The 22833-nt window shown below is 30.1% G+C and overlaps 1 protein-coding gene across 1 annotated transcript; it reads left to right on the top strand.

Moving 5' to 3' along the window:
• Positions 1 to 8687: 8687 nt before the first annotated feature.
• LOC137818460 (copper-transporting ATPase HMA4-like) lies at positions 8688 to 16776 on the top strand. Its single transcript, XM_068621906.1, has 8 exons — positions 8688 to 9154; positions 10181 to 10926; positions 11067 to 11538; positions 12349 to 12516; positions 13459 to 13713; positions 14502 to 14624; positions 15308 to 15793; positions 16200 to 16776. Exons 1-8 carry the CDS (start codon positions 8930 to 8932, stop codon positions 16593 to 16595), a joined length of 2871 nt encoding a protein of 956 aa, XP_068478007.1. The 5' UTR covers positions 8688 to 8929; the 3' UTR covers positions 16596 to 16776.
• The last annotated feature ends 6057 nt before the right edge of the window (positions 16777 to 22833 follow it).

Below are 22833 nucleotides of genomic sequence, written 5' to 3'. Positions count from 1 at the left end.
AAGCAGTGTTCCAAAAGTTTTCTGGCTTGAAGCTGTTAATTGGAGCATTCATATTTTGAATCAAAGTCCTACATTCTCTGTTCAAAATATGACACCGGAGGAAGCTTGGAGCGGTCGAAAGCCTAATGTTGATCATTTCAGAATTTTCGGGTGTATTAGTTATGCCCGTATTCCAGAACAAACAAGAACGAAACTTGATGACAAAGGTGAGAAATGCATTTTCCTTGGTGTTAGTGATTGTTCCAAAGCTTACAAACTATATAATCCCATCACCAAGAAAATTGTCATTAATCGAGACGTAATATTTGACGAAGAAAATTTCTGGACATGGAGTGAATCTGATTCTCAACGACAAATTCCAGCAGACTTTGATGGGCGAGATGAAGCTGAAAATCAACATAATACAGTGGTGTTGCAGCAACTAACCACTACTCAAGATGAACAAGTGGTGACTCAAATTTCACCGACAGTTGCAAGAGAACCAAGAAGCAGAAAAAAACCAACATGGATGGATGATTATGAAGTAACAGGAATTGGTCAATCTGAGGATCCAGCTGTTCATTTTGCTCTTTTTGCAGATTGTGATCCTATAACCTTTGAAGAAGCAATAAAGCAATCAAAATGGAGAAAAGCTATGGATGAAGAGCTTGCAGCTATTGAAAGAAATAACACATGGAAGTTGATTGAGCTTCCAAAAGGGCAGAAAACAATCGATGTGAAGTGGATTTTCAAGACCAAGTTGAAAGAAAATGGTGAGGTGGACAAGTATAAAGCTCGCTTGGTGGCAAAAGGTTACAAGCAAGAATTCGGTGTAGATTATGAAGAAGTGTTCGCTCCAGTAGCAAGACATGATACAATCAGATTACTGATTGCATTGGCAGCACAAAATTCGTGGCCCATTTTCCAGTTGGATGTCAAGTCGGCTTTCTTGCACGGAGACTTGAAAGAACAGGTATTTGTCAAACAACCTCCTGGTTATGTTAAAGTTGGAGATGAATTCAAAGTGTATATCAGTTGAAAAAGGCTTTATACGGACTTAAACAAGCCCCACGAGCTTGGTATAGTCGCATTGAAGCCTATTTTTTGAAGGAAGGTTTTTTTAAATGTCCATATGAGCATACTCTGTTTGTTAAAGTTGAAGGAGAAAAGATGCTTGTTGTGTCCTTATATGTAGATGACTTGATTTATACTGGAAATGATGTTGATATGTTTGCAAAATTTAAGCAATCCATGATGCTTGAATTTGATATGTCTGATCTTGGAATGATGCACTATTTTCTTGGCATTGAAGTAGTGCAATCTGTTGTTGGTAATTTTATTACTCAAAGAAAGTATGCTCGAGAAATTCTTGACAGGTTCGGAATGAAGAACTGCAATCTTGTTGAAACTCCAACTGAAGTTGGTCTTCAACTTGTGAAATATCCAGAAGAAGGGCGGAAAGTGGACAGCAAAGTGTTCAAACAAATTGTGGGGAGTCTGATGTATTTGACTACTACTAGACCTGACATAATGTATTCTGTTAGCCTTGTTAGTAGGTATATGGAATGCCCAAAGGAGATTCATTTTGCAGCTGCCAAACGAATTCTCCGTTACGTGCAGGGAACAATTGATTACGGAGTCTTTTATAAGAGAGGAGACAAATCAGATTTTTGTGGTTTTACTGATAGTGATTATGCCCGAGACAAAGATGACAGAAAAAGTACTTCGGGCTATGTGTTCATGTTGGGTTCAGGAGTTGTTGCTTGGTCTTCTAAAAAGCAATGTCACTTTATCAACCACTGAGGCAGAATTTGTAGCTGCTACAGCTTGTGCCTGTCAAGCTATATGGTTCAGAAGGATACTTGAGGAGTTGTAGTTCAAACAAAGAAGACCAACTGCAATTTATTGTGACAACACATCAACGATCAAACTCTCCAAAAATCCCGTGTTTCATGGCAGGAGCAAACACATAGATGTCAGGTTTTATTTCTTAAGGGATCTCACAAAAGATGAAGTTATTGAAGTTCTCTACTGCAAGAGTGAAGATCAAGTCGCTGACATTCTAACCAAACCGTTGAAATTGTCTACATTTCATAAGTTAAGGAATTTATTAGGAGTTTGTAGTTTGAATGATAGTTAAACTGATAGTTGTTGAAAACTTTCAATTTAACGGAGGATTTGTTGAGATACTTTTTATTAAGTCTTATGTTACTGTTATGTTGTGCTAGATATTAGGCATTAGTTATGCTGCTGTTAGATATTAGGCATCAGTTGTTGTCCTAGTTTTTAGGAAATAAAAATTTGTTTCCTATTTTTTGGTTATTTCTATTTGTTTGGATATTCCTCCTTATGTATTGCCTATATTAAGGCTTTTATTTGATGAATAAAACAACGAAGTTAACAGTCTCTAATGTACAGGCATTGAAATCAAAGGTTTCTATTGGTATTAAGTTTCAACAATTTAAGTCAAAGTTGATGACGCCAAATGTTTTTGGATAAAAAAGAGGTAAAAATCCTTGTACAAACTACGTCGACATTGACGAAAAAATTGGTGTTTATTTGTTCAAAGCTGTGAAGATGAAAAATGGAAGGTTAGTTCAATTATTTCATAGTAAAAGTAATCAATAAATTGTTTATCAACTGATTTAATTTGTTTGTGTCATTTATGAAAGGATGTTAGGAAAAAAGCAAAGGCTATTTAAGCACAAAATGTTGTCTTTTTTATGTTGCATGATCAGGGTTGGGCATCCACCAATTCTAGCAGCACTCAAGACCTTAGGTAAATCACAACACACAATTCTTGTACAAATCTAATGGAGGTTCACCCCATATTAATGAATAAGTGCAAGGATTAACCACTAGACTAGATAAGTTTTTTAGTCATATTATCATTTTTATTATACTTATTATTATTAATATATTTTATACATATTAATATAATTATTATTAATATAATTATTATTAATAATAATAATAAAATAAATTATATTCATATTATTAATATTATATTCATATTATTAATATTACTATTATTAATATTATTATTGTTAATAATAATAAGTATAATAAAAATTATAATAATACTAAAGAATTTGTTTGGTGTAGTGGTTAAATTTTCTTTAATTATTGAAGGAACCTGACTTTGAATCTCATTGACTTTAAATTTTATTTTATAGTGCCAAAATTTACATAAGTGATGAAGGATCATCCAAAGCCACCATACACAAGAATAAAAGACATCCGTATGTAAATTTTGACGCCATGGAGCGGGTTTCCGTATGTAAATATTGGCACCATAAAATAAAATTAGCAATGAATGGGATTCAAAGTCAAGTTCCTTCAGCAACCAAAGAAAATTTAAATACTACACCAAGCAAATTCTTTAGTTTTATTATGATTTTTATTATACTTATTATTAATAATATTAACAATATTAATAATACTAACAATAATAATACTAACAATATTAACATATGAATCACATTTAATTTATCTATAATCTACTTGAATCTAAACATAATTTATTATATTATCTATTAGTATGAATCACATTTAATATATGTCATACTCATAGTCATCATATTACCTATTACATTAAAATCAACTATCATATTAATTATTATTTTACGATCATATTGACTTAATTAAGTTCATTATAGGTAGTTGGTTTTACTTGTGTGTTATAGTAAAGAATATTGTCAACAAACAATATTATCTTTTAACATAAAATGATGACTTTTACATTAACTATTAATTAAATCTCTAATACAGATTACTAGTTAGCATATCATTATAGTTTAAACTATATTAATTATTCCATAAATCTATGTAAAAATTTGTTACTAAATAACCTTTTCTACTAATATATAAATCATAATGACAAAGTGATTAAATAATTTATAATTTAAAATATTTTAAAAATTATACATTATATCAATTTTAATCTATGCAAGTAAATATTTGAAAATAAGATTTTTTTTATCGACAAAGAATAAAAAAAATTAAAGGAAACATTTTAAGGATATTTCAATCCTTATACAAGAATCTTAAATCAGAAAAGAAGTGTAAGATAAAAGCACCTATATAGTCATCTAACAAAAACTTCACAACTACCTATAATAACCTATATTTGAAAATAAGATATCAAATAATTTTATATTAATATATATATATATAATATGAAAGTAAATTTAAATTTAACCATGAATTTTAAAAAATTAATGATTAAATAAAAAAAATATATTAATCAATATATATGTATTTATAGTATTAAAGTTATATTAATATTATATAATTTCTTCCTTTTTCTCTCTATCTATCTATATCCGGATAAAAGTAATATTACTCAAGTCAAATAAAACTACTATACACACACAATAAATATCTAAATGTATATTTATATCAAAATTAATATTAATAATATGAATATAATATTGATAATATGAATATAATATTAATAATATGAATATAATATTAATAATATGAATATAATTTATTTTATTATTATTATTATTATTAATTATATTAATATGTATAAATTATATTAATATGTATAAATTATATTAATATGTATAAATTATATTAATATGTATAAATTATATTAATATGTATAAGTATAATAAAAATGATAATATGACCAAAGAACTTGTCTGGTCCAGTGGTCAATGCTTCCACTTGGTCACTGGAAAGACTTGGATTTGAATTCTGGCTGCTGCAGTTTGCTTGCAATATTATTTGGGGTTTGGTTTCGAGTCCTATAACTTGGATGGATAAGTGTAACTATTATGTAATGCAATTGATCATAATCATTATATGAGTCAATAGTTTACCAACTTTTATAATATCCTAGGATACATGATGATAGAATTTTATTTTTTTTATCTTATGGTACTTAGTCTTAGCTTTAGCTTTCATGGTTTTAATTTTAGAAAATTTTAGACACTTTTAAATATTTATTTACAGCTTCAATTGATGTTCTTAATTTATTTATTGTTTGATGTGCATTTATATGTTTTTGTAAACTTTAGTTTGAATCTGGGAGTTGTGTAATTACCTTATTCATCATAAATAATAAATATATTACTTATTGTTGTGACTATACTGTTGACATGTACAACACTTCATCTTAGCATTTTTTTTCTAAATTTTGAACTGCTTATATTTTCATCGACTTCCCTCCTCCTTCATTTGTGTTGCAAAAATAATTTTTCTTATTAAAGGTTATATTTTAAGTAATATGCGTAATGTAATTGTTAACATGTTAACTCTAGAGAAAAAAAGATTGAATGAAATTCTAAAACTTTTTTACAAATATTTGAAAGATGAAGATGGTTAGAAAGGACAATTAAAGTATTTATTGGTTGAAAAATGATTTTCAAAATGATTTTATAAAACTTGTGCAAGGACAGAGAAAACAATGAACACTTTGCTTTTTATATTGATCCCCTCAAATAGAATTTCTTCCAATTTCTTTTAGAAAACACTAATACATTTCACTATAATAAAAAAATTACACAAATATTTTCATTACCTTCTACAGAATACAATATACAAATTCACTTATTGAAATTTCCTTTATAAGTTTTTTTTTTCATTAAACCACAATTTGAAGACCAGGAAAACTCTACATGAGAAGTTATAGATTCTAAGTTTTTTTAATTGAAGTTTACACATGTAAAAGATTTATAAATAGGGTGCAATGTGAATTTTACGTGTATTAGTCGATCAAATGATTTTACAAGACTTCAAGATAACAAAAAAACATGCAATAGTTACTATATACACATCTTCGACCATTAGTTGTTCTATATGACAAGGTTCTTCTACTTATAGATATTGATAAAATTTCAATTGTTGGTTGCATAAAGAGTAGAAAATCTTAATGAGAATTAATAGTCTTCTAGTTGACATTTTTTTCTTTAAACTCAGTTTTTTTTTTAACATGATGACATTTAACATACTTTCTTAGAAAAAAAAATTGTGTGTTGTATAATAATATTAATTGATATTGATGAGTTAACTTTTGAGCTGATAATATGGCAAAATTCGAATAACGAATTCATATCTTGTGCATAGGGCAACAGGTTTTGTATGTTGTAGCTTATTTGACGAGTCTTCTAATATTTTGCATGAAGGTCTTATGTATTTTTACTACTAAAAATTTATTAAAAAAATTAATTTTAAAGATAAAAAAATAATTAATTATTATATTTATTAAATTAGATATTATTGTGGAGATTAAAATTTTTCTAGATTTATTTTTTTTATTATGCTTATGGATGATCAAAGTCTCTGGTCTTCTTTCTAACAAATTTCCGACCAAAGATGTGGAAGAAAGTACTGAACTCAGATTGTATAATAAATGGCTAATTACTTAAATTAAGATGTTGTAATTTTAAAGTATAATTAAAAATAAAGAAAAATAATAATTTATGCACATAAAAGAAATTGTTACAGAAAGAAATCTCTTTATATTTGTTATATTATAAAATTTATCTGTTAAATAATACACATCTGCTATAGATTAATAAATATTTTATGTTATTTTTAAATTATGTATTCATTAAAAATAAAAATTATGATTCAACCCTTTACAAACCGAGAAAGAAAAACACTTAAACTCGAGAAAGAAAAACAGTTAAACACGTCCTACCTTAATTGAAAACAAAAAATATGCAAACTCCCAAAACCTAACTAAGAATCCAACCAACAACCTAACACATCATTTAATCATTCTCATACAAATCAGACACCCGTCAGAAAAGAACAAAACAACTTAAGGTACCTTGGACGTAATCCAAGACTAAATCTTTAACTGAACAAGAGAGAACACTTCTAAAACATCTACCGCGCCACCTTCAAAAAATGAAACTATTTTTGTGTTTCCAAATCTCACTTAATACAACAATCCAAATCGCTCCTCAAACGTCATTTGCAGAATCAGATGAACTACTCAACAAAAATTGCAAAAAGTGGCGGAAAGTATCATTGTGAACCACCGACACCACGCCAAGCCAAGCAAAACACTGACTCCAAATTAACCAAGTTATTTTTCACTCAGAATAAATGACGACAAGATTGCTCTTCCTCCCCACACATACTACACAAAAGCCTTTCAACCTCAACTCCACACCTTTCTAAATTGTTCCTAATAGCAATCTTATTTGACAACACCCTCCAAGCAGTGACATGGGCTTAAGGTAACGCTTTACACCTCCAAAACTTATCGTACACAATTCTATTTTTCCCTTTAACCTCCCTCCTTAAAGATACATATGTTGATTTAACCAAAAACTCTGAGAACTCCCCGTCCTTACAAGCCCATCTATACCCCTTGTCCACCTCAAGCCTCAAGCCTCAACCCTTTAAGAACCTGTAGAAGTTGACTCTCCAAAAGTTTTTCCCATTCAAAAAGAGTCCTTCTCCAAACTAAACGCCACTCCCAAATTGTTACTCCAACCTCCAAACTCGACCAACTTAAAGGCTTTGGAAGTACTCAAGGAAAATAGTCTCGAAAAAACACACTTCAAAGCATCACAACTCACCCAATTATCCTCCCAAAAGCAAATTCTCTTCCCATCACCAATCCTCCACAACAAAGCATCATCAAAGCTCCTTCCCCAACCCTCTAAACTCCAAACCTCCTTCAAATTGTTCCATCAAAGGGAATCCTTATCAATTTTCCTGCTCTCTCTCAAACTTCTCCAACCACCATATTTAGAATCAAGTATCTCCTTCCACAACCCGCCCTTATCCGTTCCCAAGACGCCATATCCATTTTTCTAGTAATGTCAAATTAAACATCCTTAAATCGATGATTCCAAATTCTTTGTTTACAGTTTAGAGTATAGGGTTATATAAAATTTATTTTATGATTTTTGTCATAAATTCTTTGTTTGGATATATAAGAAATAAAATTTCAATAATTTAAAATTATAATAACAAAATTAATATATAGAAAACATATTACAAGTTTCTAAATAATTTTTTAATTATTTTTATTAAAAATACAATGGTAAAAGTAAATTAATCAGTGAAAAAATAAAATATTATCTTATTTACATTAAATAATACATATATTACTTAATTAGATTTTATACCTTAAAAAACTATTTATATTTATGTGAAATATTATTTGTTACTTTAATTATGTTAATATATATTTTTGCTTTAAATTAACTGTATTTAATGACAATAACTAGAAAAGAATGATTAAAAAATGTAAGGGATATGAAATTAACAAAGAGGTTACAGACATATTTAAATCTACAATAAATAAATTATAAAGTATATGATTAAATTTATTAATTTATTTTTATACTTCTATATGATTTTAATACAAATATAATATAAATAAAATAAAAATAAGAATGTTATTGCATTAATAGTATAAGGAGATAAATGTGTATTCAGAAAAGGGAGTATAATGTTAATTCTTTATCTTTTTAGTCTTATAATGTGTTTCTCTCAAACCCATTATATCATATAAACTAATCATATATGATCAGTTTTTTATTATAATGGAGATTTCTATTTAAGAAAACCTTGAGAAATAATAAAATTGATTTTATTAAATTATGTAAAAAAATTATATAAATTTTATATTTTAAAACCTCATAACTTTCTCAAAGATAGGTTATTATTATAAACTATCTTATCTCTAATTTCAGCTAAGGGTAGAAGTGGCAAAGATGAAAACTTGGTGGGAAAGGAACAATGAGACAGTTACAAATTCAAAAGTTCAAAACAAAAACACTGAGCGAGGATTCCAATTTCCAAACCTCAACTCCACGCACTACTCTCATCTTTGTAACCTCTTTTATCCTTATCTTCCCCAAAGATTCTTAGAATCTCCCAACCCTATCTTTTCTCCCTTTTCCCACTTTTCTTCTTTTTCCAAATCCCCTCTCTGCTCTTCTGAATTGGGTTTCTTTCAATTTCGAATCTTTCGATGGAACCTAAGGGGGGTGGCGAACTCAAGGTACCGTTGTTGCAGGCTCCGGAGGCCTCCGCCGCCGCAGTTAGCACAGTCACGTTTCAACTGAGCGACATCAAGTGTGCTTCGTGCGTAAATTCCGTCGAGGCCGTCGTCGGGAGTCTTAACGGCGTCAAAAGCGTCGCCGTTTCGCCGCTTGATGGCCGCGCCGCAATCAAGTTTGACCCCAAGTTGGTTACTGTAAGTCTGACTTAGGTCTTTTTCTGCTCTGTTTTGTCTCGTAAATGATCAATTTAGTCCTAGAAGATTGAAAATTCTGATTTAGTTTTTGAATACGTAAAAAATTCAAATTAGTCTTTTATATTCTAACTTAAATGGCATTAAAAAGTTACAGGGGACTGAATTTCTCTGCATGCAATAAAAAAAAGCTTTATTTTTTATTCTTTACCCACACTAAGGGTACTGGTTAGCGTTTGCCAAAAAAGCATACCATCAATTGTTCATAAATCATAAATTAGTTATTGAAAATCATACTAATTATGGACTTAAACAAGTTATTGCAAAATAGTTATGACTTTTAAAATAGGTGTGACTTCATCCTTTTATTCGAGATTGTCAAATTATGGGAAAGAGTTAATCAGAGGAAAAAGCCCATGCATGTCATCACCATGCATCACCGTGTAGGGGAAACTTGTGACTTTTACATTATATATCTTCAAGAGTCTTTGATATTGGATAAAATTGAAGACTTCATCTTTCAGTGTTTATCTAAAGTTTTGATAATGTGACTTTTACACTGTGAGTGCATGGTGGTTCTGGGCCATGTAATAATTCTTCAAGTGCATAAATTATTTTATGTTTATTTTACTTTTTTATTATCGTTTTTAGAAATAGAATAGTATACAATTTGGTCTGTGGAAAACTTGGATGTTGTTTCTTGAGTTCTCTTGGTGTTATTTAGAATTGAAGTTTGACGTTGGTAATTTGTAATGACTTTTACTGCAAGGGGAAAACTTTATTATGTGAATTATTATCGAGGTCAAGCTATAATCTGAAAAGAGAACAACACTAAAAAACACAAGAGGAAATCCATCTAAGTTTTGTCCATGTTATTGACTTTGAAGGACTAATTTGTATAAGTGAGAACTTTTAGGGGCTAAATCAGCTTGTGTTACAACTTTCTGGGATCTGTTGTTAAATCTTTGGTGAATTAATATTTATACTATGTGGATGATATTTATTTTGTGTTTGTAAAAAATATTATAGGTGAAACAATTAAAAGAAGGCATAGAGGATAGTGGGTTTGGAGTTCATGAGCTTCATGAGCAGGACATAGCAGTGTGCCGGGTGAGGATTAAAGGAATGGCATGCACAAGCTGCTCTGAGTCCGTTGAGAATGCCCTTCAAATGGTTGAAGGGGTGAGAAAGGCAATAGTTGGTCTTGCTTTGGAGGAGGCAAAAGTACACTTTGATCCTAATCTTACTGATGTTGACAAGATAATTGAGGCCATAGAGGATACCGGTTTTGGAACTGATCTTATTAGCTCTGGGAATGATGCAAACAAAGTGTTTCTAAAGCTTGAAGGTGTTTATACCGCAGAAGATGTTAATTTAGTAATGTCTTCTCTTGAGTTAGCTGTGGGGGTGAACCATGTTGAGATGGATTTGTCAGAACATAAAGTTACAGTTAGCTATGATCCGGATGTCACAGGTCCAAGATCTCTCATTCACTGTGTTCAGGAAGCTAGCTGTGGCCCCAAGAAGTATGAAGCAACCTTATACTCTCCTTCGAGGGAAAGAGGAAGAGATAAGGTGAATGAAATCCGTATGTATAGGGACCAATTTTTGTTCAGCTGCTTATTTTCTGTGCCGGTGTTTGTATTTGCCATGGTGCTTCCCATGCTTCCTCCTTATGGCAACTGGTTAAACTACAGGATCCACAACATGCTTACTCTTGGGCTGTTTTTAAGATGGATTCTTTGCACGCCTGTCCAGTTCATAATTGGCAAAAGGTATTATAACCATGAATAACTATTTATCCTAGTTTGTTTTTTGTTATTGTTTCTCTTTACTCACCGAAAGACAATTTTATTGTATTGTTTTCAAGAAATCAAAGATTTTCATTGTCATTTTATGTGTCTATTACTAACAGGTTCTATGTTGGATCATATCACGCACTGAAGCGAAAATCTGCTAACATGGATGTGCTTGTTGCGCTTGGCACAAATGCTGCTTATTTTTATTCTCTATATATATTAGTAAAAGCACTGACTCCGGATACATTTGAAGGACAAGATTTCTTTGAAACAAGTTCTATGTTGATATCCTTTATTCTATTAGGGAAGTATTTGGAAATTGTGGCTAAAGGGAAAACATCGGATGCTTTAGGAAAGCTGACTCAACTTGTTCCTGATAAAGCTTATTTAGTAGCCATTGATACTGATGGAAATATAATCTCTGAGACAGAAATTGACACTCAACTTATACAAAAAAATGACATAATTAAGATTGTTCCTGGGACCAAAATTCCTGTTGATGGTATTGTTATAAAAGGACAAAGCTACGCAAATGAAAGTATGATCACTGGGGAGGCAAGACCTGTCGATAAAAGCCCAGGAGACAAGGTATTATTCTTATATTATGACTCAATTGCTTGTAGTTTTTAATCTTGCAGATTATGAAAGCAGAGGCATTACATTAAATTAGGGGTTGAACATGACAAAAACACTAGTAGTAAAGGTGAGTGTTGATGTTGAAGGGTGAGAATTCCATGAAAGATAGCTGATAGGAGCTAAGCTATGTTTTACTAGAGAAATATGGCCAAATCCTTATTACAAATAACAGAGTTGCTCACAAAACAAGAAAATAAATGATAGAACAGAGTTGCTCACAAAACAAGAAAATAAATGATAGAACATTGCAGATCATTGAGGTCCTGTGAATCTCCTCTCCTTACCCAAATGCCCACAAGATTGGTCAATTACTAGCTTATCTTTACCTTTTTTTTGCTTCAAGTAGTTTTCCCTTCCTTCCGAATCTCCTTGCTGTGTAGCCAAGGTTGTTACAATCATGATTCTCTTTTCTGCATGTGACACAAATTCATAATTCTCATGTGGTCTAACTGGGGAATTCATAGTAATATGTGTAACCAAAAAGGTGAGTGGATGCACTCCATGATTTGTTTACATATCATTAAATTAAGATTTATATAGGTAGAGTACACACAAAGGCATGTGCAATAGATCCAGGAGGTTGATATGTTTTCTTCTTATTTTTCTTGGGAAGGGGCATTTAGTGAAATATGTAACCTTTAATTTTTCTGTATTTATGTAATCCTAAGTTCTAGTGGTTCTTCTAATTAGTGTAAAGGTGTCATAGTAGGGTGGTAAGAGCATTTAATTTTACTTTTTATTTTTGCTTAATATGCTGGACAGGTCATCAGTGGAACCATCAATGAAAATGGATGCTTACTGGTTAAGGCCACACATGTTGGATCAGACACTGCACTTTCTCAAATAGTTCAACTCGTTGAAGCTGCTCAACTTGCCAAAGCACCAGTTCAAAAACTTGCTGACCATATTTCAAGGGTTTTTGTTCCAATAGTGAGTGTTGCTCCTCAACTGTATGTTTCTAGTTTTTCTTTTTTCCTCAAAAAATGTTTCATCTACTAGTAGTGACTTACCACTGGAAACACTGGCTCTCTGCACCAGTACGACCTCATTTTTATTAAGTTTTTTTTTTTAATTTATTAAACTTAATTTGACATATTTTATAATAATCTTTTATTATGTATTAACATATATTAATTTTTAAATAGAAGATATATAAAAGAGAAACAATAATGTATATGGTAGTAGCGGAAAGTTATTATAATAAATTTAAAATTTGTAACCTCTGTGCAGTTATTTTTGAGAAAAAAATCTCTTTGTGATGATTTTTGGAAATCCCATATTAACTAAAGGTATGACCAGATTATAATATATGAGTTAAATTTTAACTTACAAGTCGATTTGATTAGGTTGAGTTAAACTTACAATACTTAAGAATTACATATATTATTAGTATATATATATATAATCAAAATTAAAACAGTTACTTTATTTTAACAGGATTTATACAATTATGAAATAAATAGGGGTAAAATTGTCTTCGAAAAATTTACACCAAAATGTAGTATTGACTTTATATATTTTTATAGAATAGATATATGCTGATTGTTGAGAATAAACAAATTCACTAATAAACATGTTTTTGGTGGGCATTCTCTTGATTGGGTGATCTGGAAAGGGGTCACTTCTTTTTTTTGTAGCGTTTCTATCTTTGCCTGTGCTATGCAGAAGCATTTTATAACAGTGAAATATTCCATCAGTTATCTAAATACTTTTTTTGCTTCCCCTTTTTGTTTATATGCTGATATTATCTGACTTAAAAGGAAGGGATGATAAAGATACTGCATTATTTAAACCTTACTTGATATCAGCATTGCAACACTATTTTTATCATTTCATTATTGGGAAGCTGCTTATTTGTGGTTGCATCCTTAGGTGGTTGCTGTGGCACTAATAACTTGGCTTGGATGGTTCATTCCTGGCAAAGCTGGTATTTTCCCTAAAGATTGGATACCAAAAGCAATGGATGCATTTGAGCTTGCTTTGCAGTTTGCTATTTCTGTGTTGGTTGTTGCTTGCCCGTGTGCTTTGGGACTTGCAACACCAACAGCAGTCATGGTTGCTTCAGGCATGGGTGCTTCTCAAGGTGTGCTCATCAAGGGTGGAAATGCACTGGAAAAGGCACACAAGGTAATGCTGTTTCTTTTTCCTGTTACTCCATATCACAAATTGTAGAATGCAGTAAAACAAAAAAACAAAAAACTATGGCATGTTAACTTTGCTTGCCTTTGGCAATTATACTAGTAGAAGTTTCTAAATGTATTATTTTTAATACCACATGTGAACCTTACCCCCTATTTTTGTTTAAAACATGTTAGAAATGTTATTGTTAGAATTTGAGAATGTTTCTTACCGTCTAATGGGTTTTATTTATCATTTATTGCTTATTTAATTAAAATAGGTTGCGTATAATAACGTATAAAAAATACTTAAAGTTTAGTCTTTTCTGTTACCAGCGTACCACCTTTCGAGCTAATATGAGCACTTTTAATAATTACTTTTTTACCCGATGAGAAGCATGGCTATGTAGGTTTACAAAAGCAACTCTTGACGTTTATTGTATATGTTGGACTTGTTGTGATTAAGCATTCACTTCTGATAATATACAAAACCTTTTCTTCTCCATTTTTCTCTTACATGTATTGCACCAAAATTGAGCATTAATTCTGATAATATATTGTCTATTGATAATAACACTTTATCAGTTATAATACGGTGAAAAACAGCCTTAAAAGTTTCCCATTATTTCTGACCTGTGAAAAAATCTATAGGCTGCAAGGTGTTATATTACTTAGCATAATACCTTCTTTTGCAAGACCAAACTGTTTCATTTTTCATTGTATCTATGACGTTCATGTTATGCGTATAAATTTATCACAATTCTTTTGTTGAAACCTCATTAACTGTTCACAATGCAGGTAACAGTTGTTGTGTTTGATAAGACTGGCACACTAACAGTTGGGAAGCCAGAGGTAGTTGGTGCAGTTTTGTTTTCTGAATTTTCCATGGAGGAGTTATGTGACATGACAATTGCTGTGGAGGTATTTTTCTATGTTGAATACTGCACTTAGTTGGATATCTGAATATTTGATGTAATTTTGTTCTTGGTAACATTTTTGGAGCCTATGATGGAAAGAGATTAATATAAAAGAGAGATTGAATCTAATAATGATAAAATGAAATTGGTTGTCTTGTAATGAAAAAAGAATGTTAGCTAAGGTTGGTTTCAAGTGCTAAAAGCGATTCCAAATACTTCTGAAAATAACAAGGCAAAAACATTTTGTCTTCTGCTATAGCATGTTTGTGTACAAAATTTATTTTGGCACTTTCTTGTAGTGAAAATAAAAATGTATATTTGTGTGGATTTCAAGTGGTTTATTTTAAAATAGATGTCAAATAAATTTGAAAAACACAGAACAAAAATTTGTTGTCTTCATTTATAGCATGTGGGGTAACAAATTTCTTGAGGGAAATGATATTTTTTTCTAATAACTTTGTGAAGTTAGAAAAAAGAAAGATTATTTCCTTAAAATAAAGTGGACCCACACATATACATCATAAATTTGGGGAGAAAAATTCAATTTGGTATGTACTACCTCCATTTGATTTGATATTTAAAACTCACAGTTTGTTAACTGAAGATGATAATTATAAAGGAGAACAGATTTAAATGACAGTTAATTTCTTATAATTCAGATATATCTTAATGTACACAAACTTTTAGGCAAGCAGTGAGCACCCGATAGCAAAAGCTGTTGTGGTACATGCAAAGAGACTGCGCAAGAAGTTTGGTTCTTCCACAGAGGAAGTCCTGGATGTGGATGATTTTGAGGTACACATGGGAGCTGGTGTAAGGGGAAAAGTTGGTAATAGAACGGTTGTAGTTGGAAACAAGAGACTCATGCATGCTTGTAATATTCCAATAAGTTCTGAGGTTGAGAAGTACATCTCTGAAAATGAAAATCTGGCTAGAACTTGCATTTTAGTTTCAATTGATGGAAAGATTGCTGGTGCATTCTGTGTAACTGATCCTGTAAAGCCAGAGGCTAGACGTGTTGTATCTTTTCTACACTCCATGGGCATCTCAAGCATCATAGTGACTGGTGATAACCGTGCTACCGCAACTGCTATAGCAAATGAAGTAGGTATTGATGAGGTTTTTGCTGAGACAGATCCTGTTGGCAAAGCTAACAAGGTGAAAGACTTGCAGGTAAAGCTTGTAATCTTTTAAGCTAAAAGAAAATCATGCTAAAAGCCAGTCTTTATCAAATTGGATCTTGTTAACTAATGTAGTTGATACATTTCTCTTATAAAATGATGTATGAAGGCTTGTTTGTTTCCCTTCACACATTTTTGTGTGTTTTAAAAGCTATTTTCTACTGCTTGCAATCAATTTCCCATTCAAAATTTATTACTTTTTTCAAACCAAGACCAAAACACTGAAAAAAACTTATGTTTTTTCATTGTCTTCTTTTTTTCTTTAAATACTATGTTCAAGTACCCCAACAACTTCTAAAAAAACTTAATTTTGTTCACTCAGATCAAACAAATTTGTTAAAACGGTTACTAACAAAGGCTAAACATTTTCTGAATTTTGATACTTAATCTTGGTGCAGATGAAAGGAATGACTGTGGCAATGGTAGGTGATGGAATAAATGACTCACCAGCCCTGGTTGCTGCTGATGTTGGGATGGCAATTGGTGCTGGAACTGACATAGCTATAGAAGCAGCTGATATAGTTCTGGTCAAAAGCAGTTTGGAAGATGTGATCACAGCCATTGATCTTTCCAGAAAGACCATGTCGCGCATCCGTCTGAACTACATCTGGGCTCTTGGTTACAACATTCTAGGCATGCCAGTTGCTGCTGGAGTCTTGTACCCTTTTACAGGAATCAGATTACCCCCATGGCTTGCTGGTGCTTGCATGGCTGCTTCTTCTCTTAGTGTGGTTTCATCCTCTCTTTTGCTGCAGTTCTATAAAAAACCTCTGCATATACAATCCTCTTCATGACTATATTTATGCCCTGTAGTTTGATCAAGCCCAACATTTTGGCCATAAGACAGGTCAGATGTAACTTTTTTCTGTTACCCCAGTTGATGCAAATCTTTTACTGCTGTAATTTTGTCAAAAAATAGGTCTGCCTGAAGTGCAAAGTTTCATGGAAATAATTGATTTGATTGACCTACATCAATACCAAGTTGTGTCTGCAGTTTAGATCTTTAGGTTGTTGGAACAAGAGATTGGAAATTGCTAAATGACACTCAATGGAATGAGTGTCTTCAAGATATTGGTTAAAGAATTAAAAGGAGAATTCTTGTTGAAAATTTTGTATTTTTATCCATCCTAATAAAAAAAATTACTTATAATTTCTTAACTAGGGTGATAATATGTGAATTAATATGAAAATTTGTTTGAATATGCTAAAACAACTCATTTTGAAATGGAAGGAGTAAGATCTAGCCTAATACAAAATTGATGAGCTTAAGTTTTTTACTGTGAACTTCATATTGTGATTTAAATATATTATTAAAAATAAAATAGAAAACAATTTGTAAACATAAAATAAAGAATTATATAAAATCGTAAATATTACATATTTTATGAAAATTAGATGATATTATTTGACTAATAAATTAAGTGAAAAAATTAGAAATGACAATCTAACATCTCTATTCTTAAATATTACTTTAATTGTTTAATTTATTTTTTTATCTTAAAATCTTAAGAACTTTATTTTCTTAATTATATTAATGTAAAAAAAAAATCATACAAGACATATTTTTAATGTTTTATATGGGTTAAAACTAATATATTATATACAACTATAAACAAAATAATAAATAAAATATAAATAATTAATATTAATTACGATAGTTTTTTGAAATTTTATTGAGACAATTTTTTTGACATAGTATATCTAAACTGATGCAAATGGTTAAATAAACCGTTTTATAGTAAAAAGTATTTTAAAAACTATAATTAAATCATTTTAATCCATTCCATGTTAGTTTAAACATAAAATTTAAATTTTTTAAAAGATTATATTAATTTTTCAAAATTTGGATTTCACGGACAATTAAGTGACAGTTTTCCAAAAAATAATTACTATAAAAGTTATGAAAATATTTCTAGAGAATCACAAAAGTATATAAAAGTGTTTGGAAATATTGGTTTTTGGTTAAAACTAATCCAAAAATTTAATCTAATTTTCTCATAATTAATCATTTAAAGAATTTATTTTATCATTTAATAATTATAACAAAAAGACTTAAAAATCAATTATGATATAGGATAATAATGTAAAGACCACAAATTATTATTTTAATAAACTTTGTACACAAACTTAGATTTAATATTTATTTTTCCCTCTCAAGCCTGCAACTAATGTTGCAGTGGAGGATAAAAATAATTAAAAACTAATGAAGCCCAACATTAATATTTATTAGGGAAAAGTATGAACAAAAGCCTTTAAAAATATATTTTTTTTATATTAGTTAGTCTTACATTTTTATAGCACTTTTAACTTGATCCAAGTATTATTTTTTATTATTTATCTAAAAAATAATTTGATACTCTAGTCTTTTAATACTGTTACACTCCAAATATAAAATATTTGTTTCACTCTTAAATAATCTAAAAAAAGATTAATAAAAATTTGCTTGGGCAAATTAAGTTTTAACAAAGACACCACATAATAGATCCATCTCACTACGAGTTTGAGTAAATAATGAAATGTTTTATAACGAGTTAAAAAAAATATACTTATCCAGTAAGATTGAATCCATGGTAGTTTAGATTAATCCACAAATTCACTTAAAAGACAAATAACCTAATATTATAAAGAATATGCTAATTAAAACTCAAAATTGATATAAAAAATATTAAAACTTGTAAACCAAGTTTATTAAGATTTAGAAGTTAGTGTCACATTTTTCATTTTTTAATTCATTATGTTTTTTTGAAATATTTTTATTAATAATGGAGTCTTAATTTTCATGTTAAAAAAATATAAGTTTTTATTTATTTTTACTTTAACATAATTGTTTTAAATTTTAGGTGGACCGACTTGTTCATCCCAAATCATGCTAATACTTGTTTGGATTACATACTAGGTTAGGTTGGATCACAAGTGTAAAAAGAAACATTTTCATACCATGTCTATTACGTTAGAAAAGAGAAAATCATTATGAAATTAAATGTCATGATAATTCGATAATAATAACAACACTTTCTACATTGGTTACTTGTTTCTTTTTGTAACTAATGTAGTATCCATACAAACAACATGAAAGGATTGTGGAAAGAAAGAAGAAAAACTTAGAAAGAAGTTTTTTTAGGAAGTTAAATAATATAAATATATAAAAAAAACTTTATCTTGTAATTAACACTTAGGCGGAATTTAATTTTACTGTACCGGTAGGGTTTGTTCGATCGAGACCATAGGTATGTATGACCGAGATCATACCTTAGAATTTAGTGGGAGCATCGATCGAGACCATAATCGAGGTTACGCTTAAATAGGATTAGCGAGGTTAATCAGCAATCAAGAGTCAGGTAATACACTTCAAAACGTGACTCAACTCCCTAATCTGACCCAATAAGAAAGGGTCCATGATAATCATATAAATAGGCACAAATTTCCAGAATCAGGTACGTCATCATACAGTGTTAAAATACCGAGTGTCGAATACTGTATTCACTTGAGCATTGAAGTGCCTTTTGCAGGTGGCATCCGAGACCGGAGATCACGAGGACGAGAAGTAGAGCAGTGAAGGGAGAGCGAAGTGTCTGTTTCTAAAGGAAGGGTGGAAGCTTCGACCGACCAACCGAGGAAGAGTCTCAATAGTTTTCTTAGTCCCAACCTCGTTCAAAAACACCTACATTTGTAAAGAAGGCTAGGATGATTATGGTTAATACTTTGTAAAAATAAACTAGTAGACTCACTTTTGAATTCAATTACAACTCACTCATTAGACACATTACATAAGTATTAATGACTTTATTTTTATTAGTGCTATAAATTATTGGTTGAAATGATCATATAACCATGCTTATTAATTTTTAATGAATTAATTTAGTTAAATTTACAATAAACAATAATTTATTGATGAAGTTTTGAGTATAACTATATGATGAAATAGTTGTTATGGTTTGGATTTAAGATTGTATGTGGTTTTTAGTGTTTTGTTTTGACTAGTAGTAGTTATAGTTAGTCTTTAGTTTTGATCTAATCTTTATATTTTTATGTTAGATGAACTAATATAAGGAGAATTTTTGTACATATGTAGTATTTATTGGACTTGATGTAATTGGTAAATATGTATATGGTATCCTGAATTATTCAATTTTTTTTTTTTAAGTTTATGGTAAAAATACCTAGAAAATTTTACTTTAAAAAAAACCTCATCAAATAATTATTTTCAAAATTGTTATAATATGAATACCTTTCTACATCAATTATGATATGCAATCGATGTAAAAAAATGTACTAATAACATAATTATTCATGTCCTTATCCATTAAAGTTAACTAAAATCAAAGCATTAAAAAGTGCCACATATGAGGTATACCTAACTTAATACCAATGAAAGTGTGATAATTCATAAGTTTTTAACCTTGAATTGTTACATATTTCACCTCTTTATCTGTGGTGGATTAATCCAATTTCGATCCATAGAACTGATACACTAACAGAATCTAAATTTAAATTGTCGAATGTCTGACACACCAGGACTCCATCAACATGTTTCATATAATCAAACGTATTATCTAATTCATTATAAAACTAAATCAAAATTGTCGAAGGTCGAACACATATGGACTCAAAATCAGTGCGTTCAATATGTAAAAACAATATCTAATCATGAAAAACTAAATCCAAATTGCCGAAGGTCGGACATCCCCAGACTCTGAATCAGTGCGTTCAATATATTTAAACAATATATAATAATTATTCAACTAAATCAAAATTGTCGAAGATCGGACACTCCCAAACTCAGCATCATTGAGTTCAATATATAAAAACAATATCTAATCATTAAAAACTAAATCAAAATTGTCGAAGATCAGACACCCCCGGACTTAGAACAAACACGTTCAATATATACAAAATAAAATTTAATATACTATTAAATAATAAATAAAAACACACTACACATGAAAATTGGAGCAAAGCAAAAGCGACGGGGAAACTCACGCGAAAGCGCAGGAACATTGGAGCGGAGGCGTAGGGGGGCAACGACACGAGGGAGAGACGGCGCAGGAAGCGGGGGAGCACCGATGTAGGGCTCTGGAAGCTGCAACGGTGGGCAGGGAAGCGAGCGTAGGAGTGCGAATAGAGCGAGGTCGAGGGTGAACGGTGGTGCAGGAGTTGAGGGAGAGTGTGCAGGGCGGGAGCGCGACGGGCGCAATGGCGAAGAGACAACAATATAGTGAAGCTTGAATGAAGAAGTGAAGAGGAAAGCTAGAATGAAGAAATGAAGACGAAAGAGAAAGAGAAAGAGTGGGTTGAGTAAGAGTTGGCGAGGTTTTAAAACCCGCAAAATTAACAACGGTTGCAAGCATAATTGTCGTTAATTTCTCTTTGGCTAATTAATGACGAGTTAAAAAATAATCGTCGTTATTTGTGTCTCTGGTCGCTTTTTAAAGACGTTATAGGTATAACTGTCATTAAAAAGACTGCATAATTACAAGTTTATCATTGTTTTTTAATGATAGTTTTGTTTTAACTGTCTTTGTTGGGATCATGGTATTAATATTTTGTACAAGTGCAATTTCAAATAAAAATACCTAAAAAATTATACTTAAAAAACACCTCATCAAATTGGTTATTTTTAAAATTGTCATAATATAAACACCTTTCTACATCAATTATGGTATGCAATCGATGTAAAAAGTATACAAATAGTATCATTAGTCATGTCCTTATTTATTAAAAATAACTAAAATCAAAACATTAAAAGATGGCCACATATGGATATACCTAACTTAATACCAATAAAAGTGTAATAATTCATAAGTTTTTAACCATAAATGGTTACATATTTCACCTCCTTAGGAGTACTGATCCAACTAAACACTAAGTCATACAAATGAAAAATATACTAATTTTTTTATCAACGAAAAATGTGTTAAACTATGAGATATACTAAAAAGTATCGTACAATAATGAGTTTGTCCATTTTGTAACATTATCTGAGGTACAAGACAAAATGGTTATAAAGAACAAGGTCGTGGTTGTCGCAAAATATATTAAGGTCCACAAGATATATATATATAATAAACAACAAAATAACAATATAATAAATCAAAAGAAGAATCACAATGACAACCAATAGATTCAAAACCACCAATAATAAAATTTACATGAAATAAAATATATTATCAACTACACAGTTAACAAGTTTCCAATTAACATTAGGTTCATCAATTAAAAATACACAATTTATTTAAACAATCATGTAAAATAAATCTCGCTAATTAATTTAGTACCATGAACATCCCTTTAATGGGCATTCTGAAAAAAAAAATCTATTTATATTTAAGCTGAAAATAGAAACTAAAACTATTTTCATAATATTTAAATGGTTTATTTTACATGATTAAACTATAATAATTTTAAAAAAATTGAAAGGGTAAATGTCTTTTTTTTTTAAATGATGCAACAAAAAATCCATGAAAAAAATAGAAAGAATATATAGTATCTCAAAGTCGTGTCAACTACTCTTATTATTCCCTCACAGTAACTCTAATGTGCCACTAAGTTGCTTCCTAAGTCCTTTTTTCATTCCCACAATCTTCCAAAACCCACCAACTTCTAATATTCTTAATTTCTCAATAAACATTCCTTTTTTTAAGTAAGATATAGCTTTCTTAACAACAAGGTCACCACAAATTATATCACAAATTTATTCTTATTTCCACTTTTAATCTATTATTGATATCGTCTTATGAATTGGTTTCCATTTTATTATAATTTTTTTGTCATATTATTGGCAGTTTTTTTTCATGACTAATCTTGATGATAAAACCTAACTAACACAAATAAAAAATTTAACTAACAAGGAACTTATTTGAGAAATGTGAATTTAATTTTATTCATATCATCAACTTTTTATTTATTTAATAAAATACTAATGTGGCACTATATTATTCTATCACATCAACACATTTATCTTTATATATATGTTTACTCTAATACAGTGTCCTGTCAATATTTTTATTAAATATTCAACATCAAATTACAAAG

Source organism: Phaseolus vulgaris, chromosome 10 (genome assembly GCF_000499845.2).
Source record: "Phaseolus vulgaris cultivar G19833 chromosome 10, P. vulgaris v2.0, whole genome shotgun sequence".
NCBI lineage: Eukaryota > Viridiplantae > Streptophyta > Magnoliopsida > Fabales > Fabaceae > Phaseolus > Phaseolus vulgaris.
This window is presented reverse-complemented; position numbering and strand designations above follow the sequence as displayed.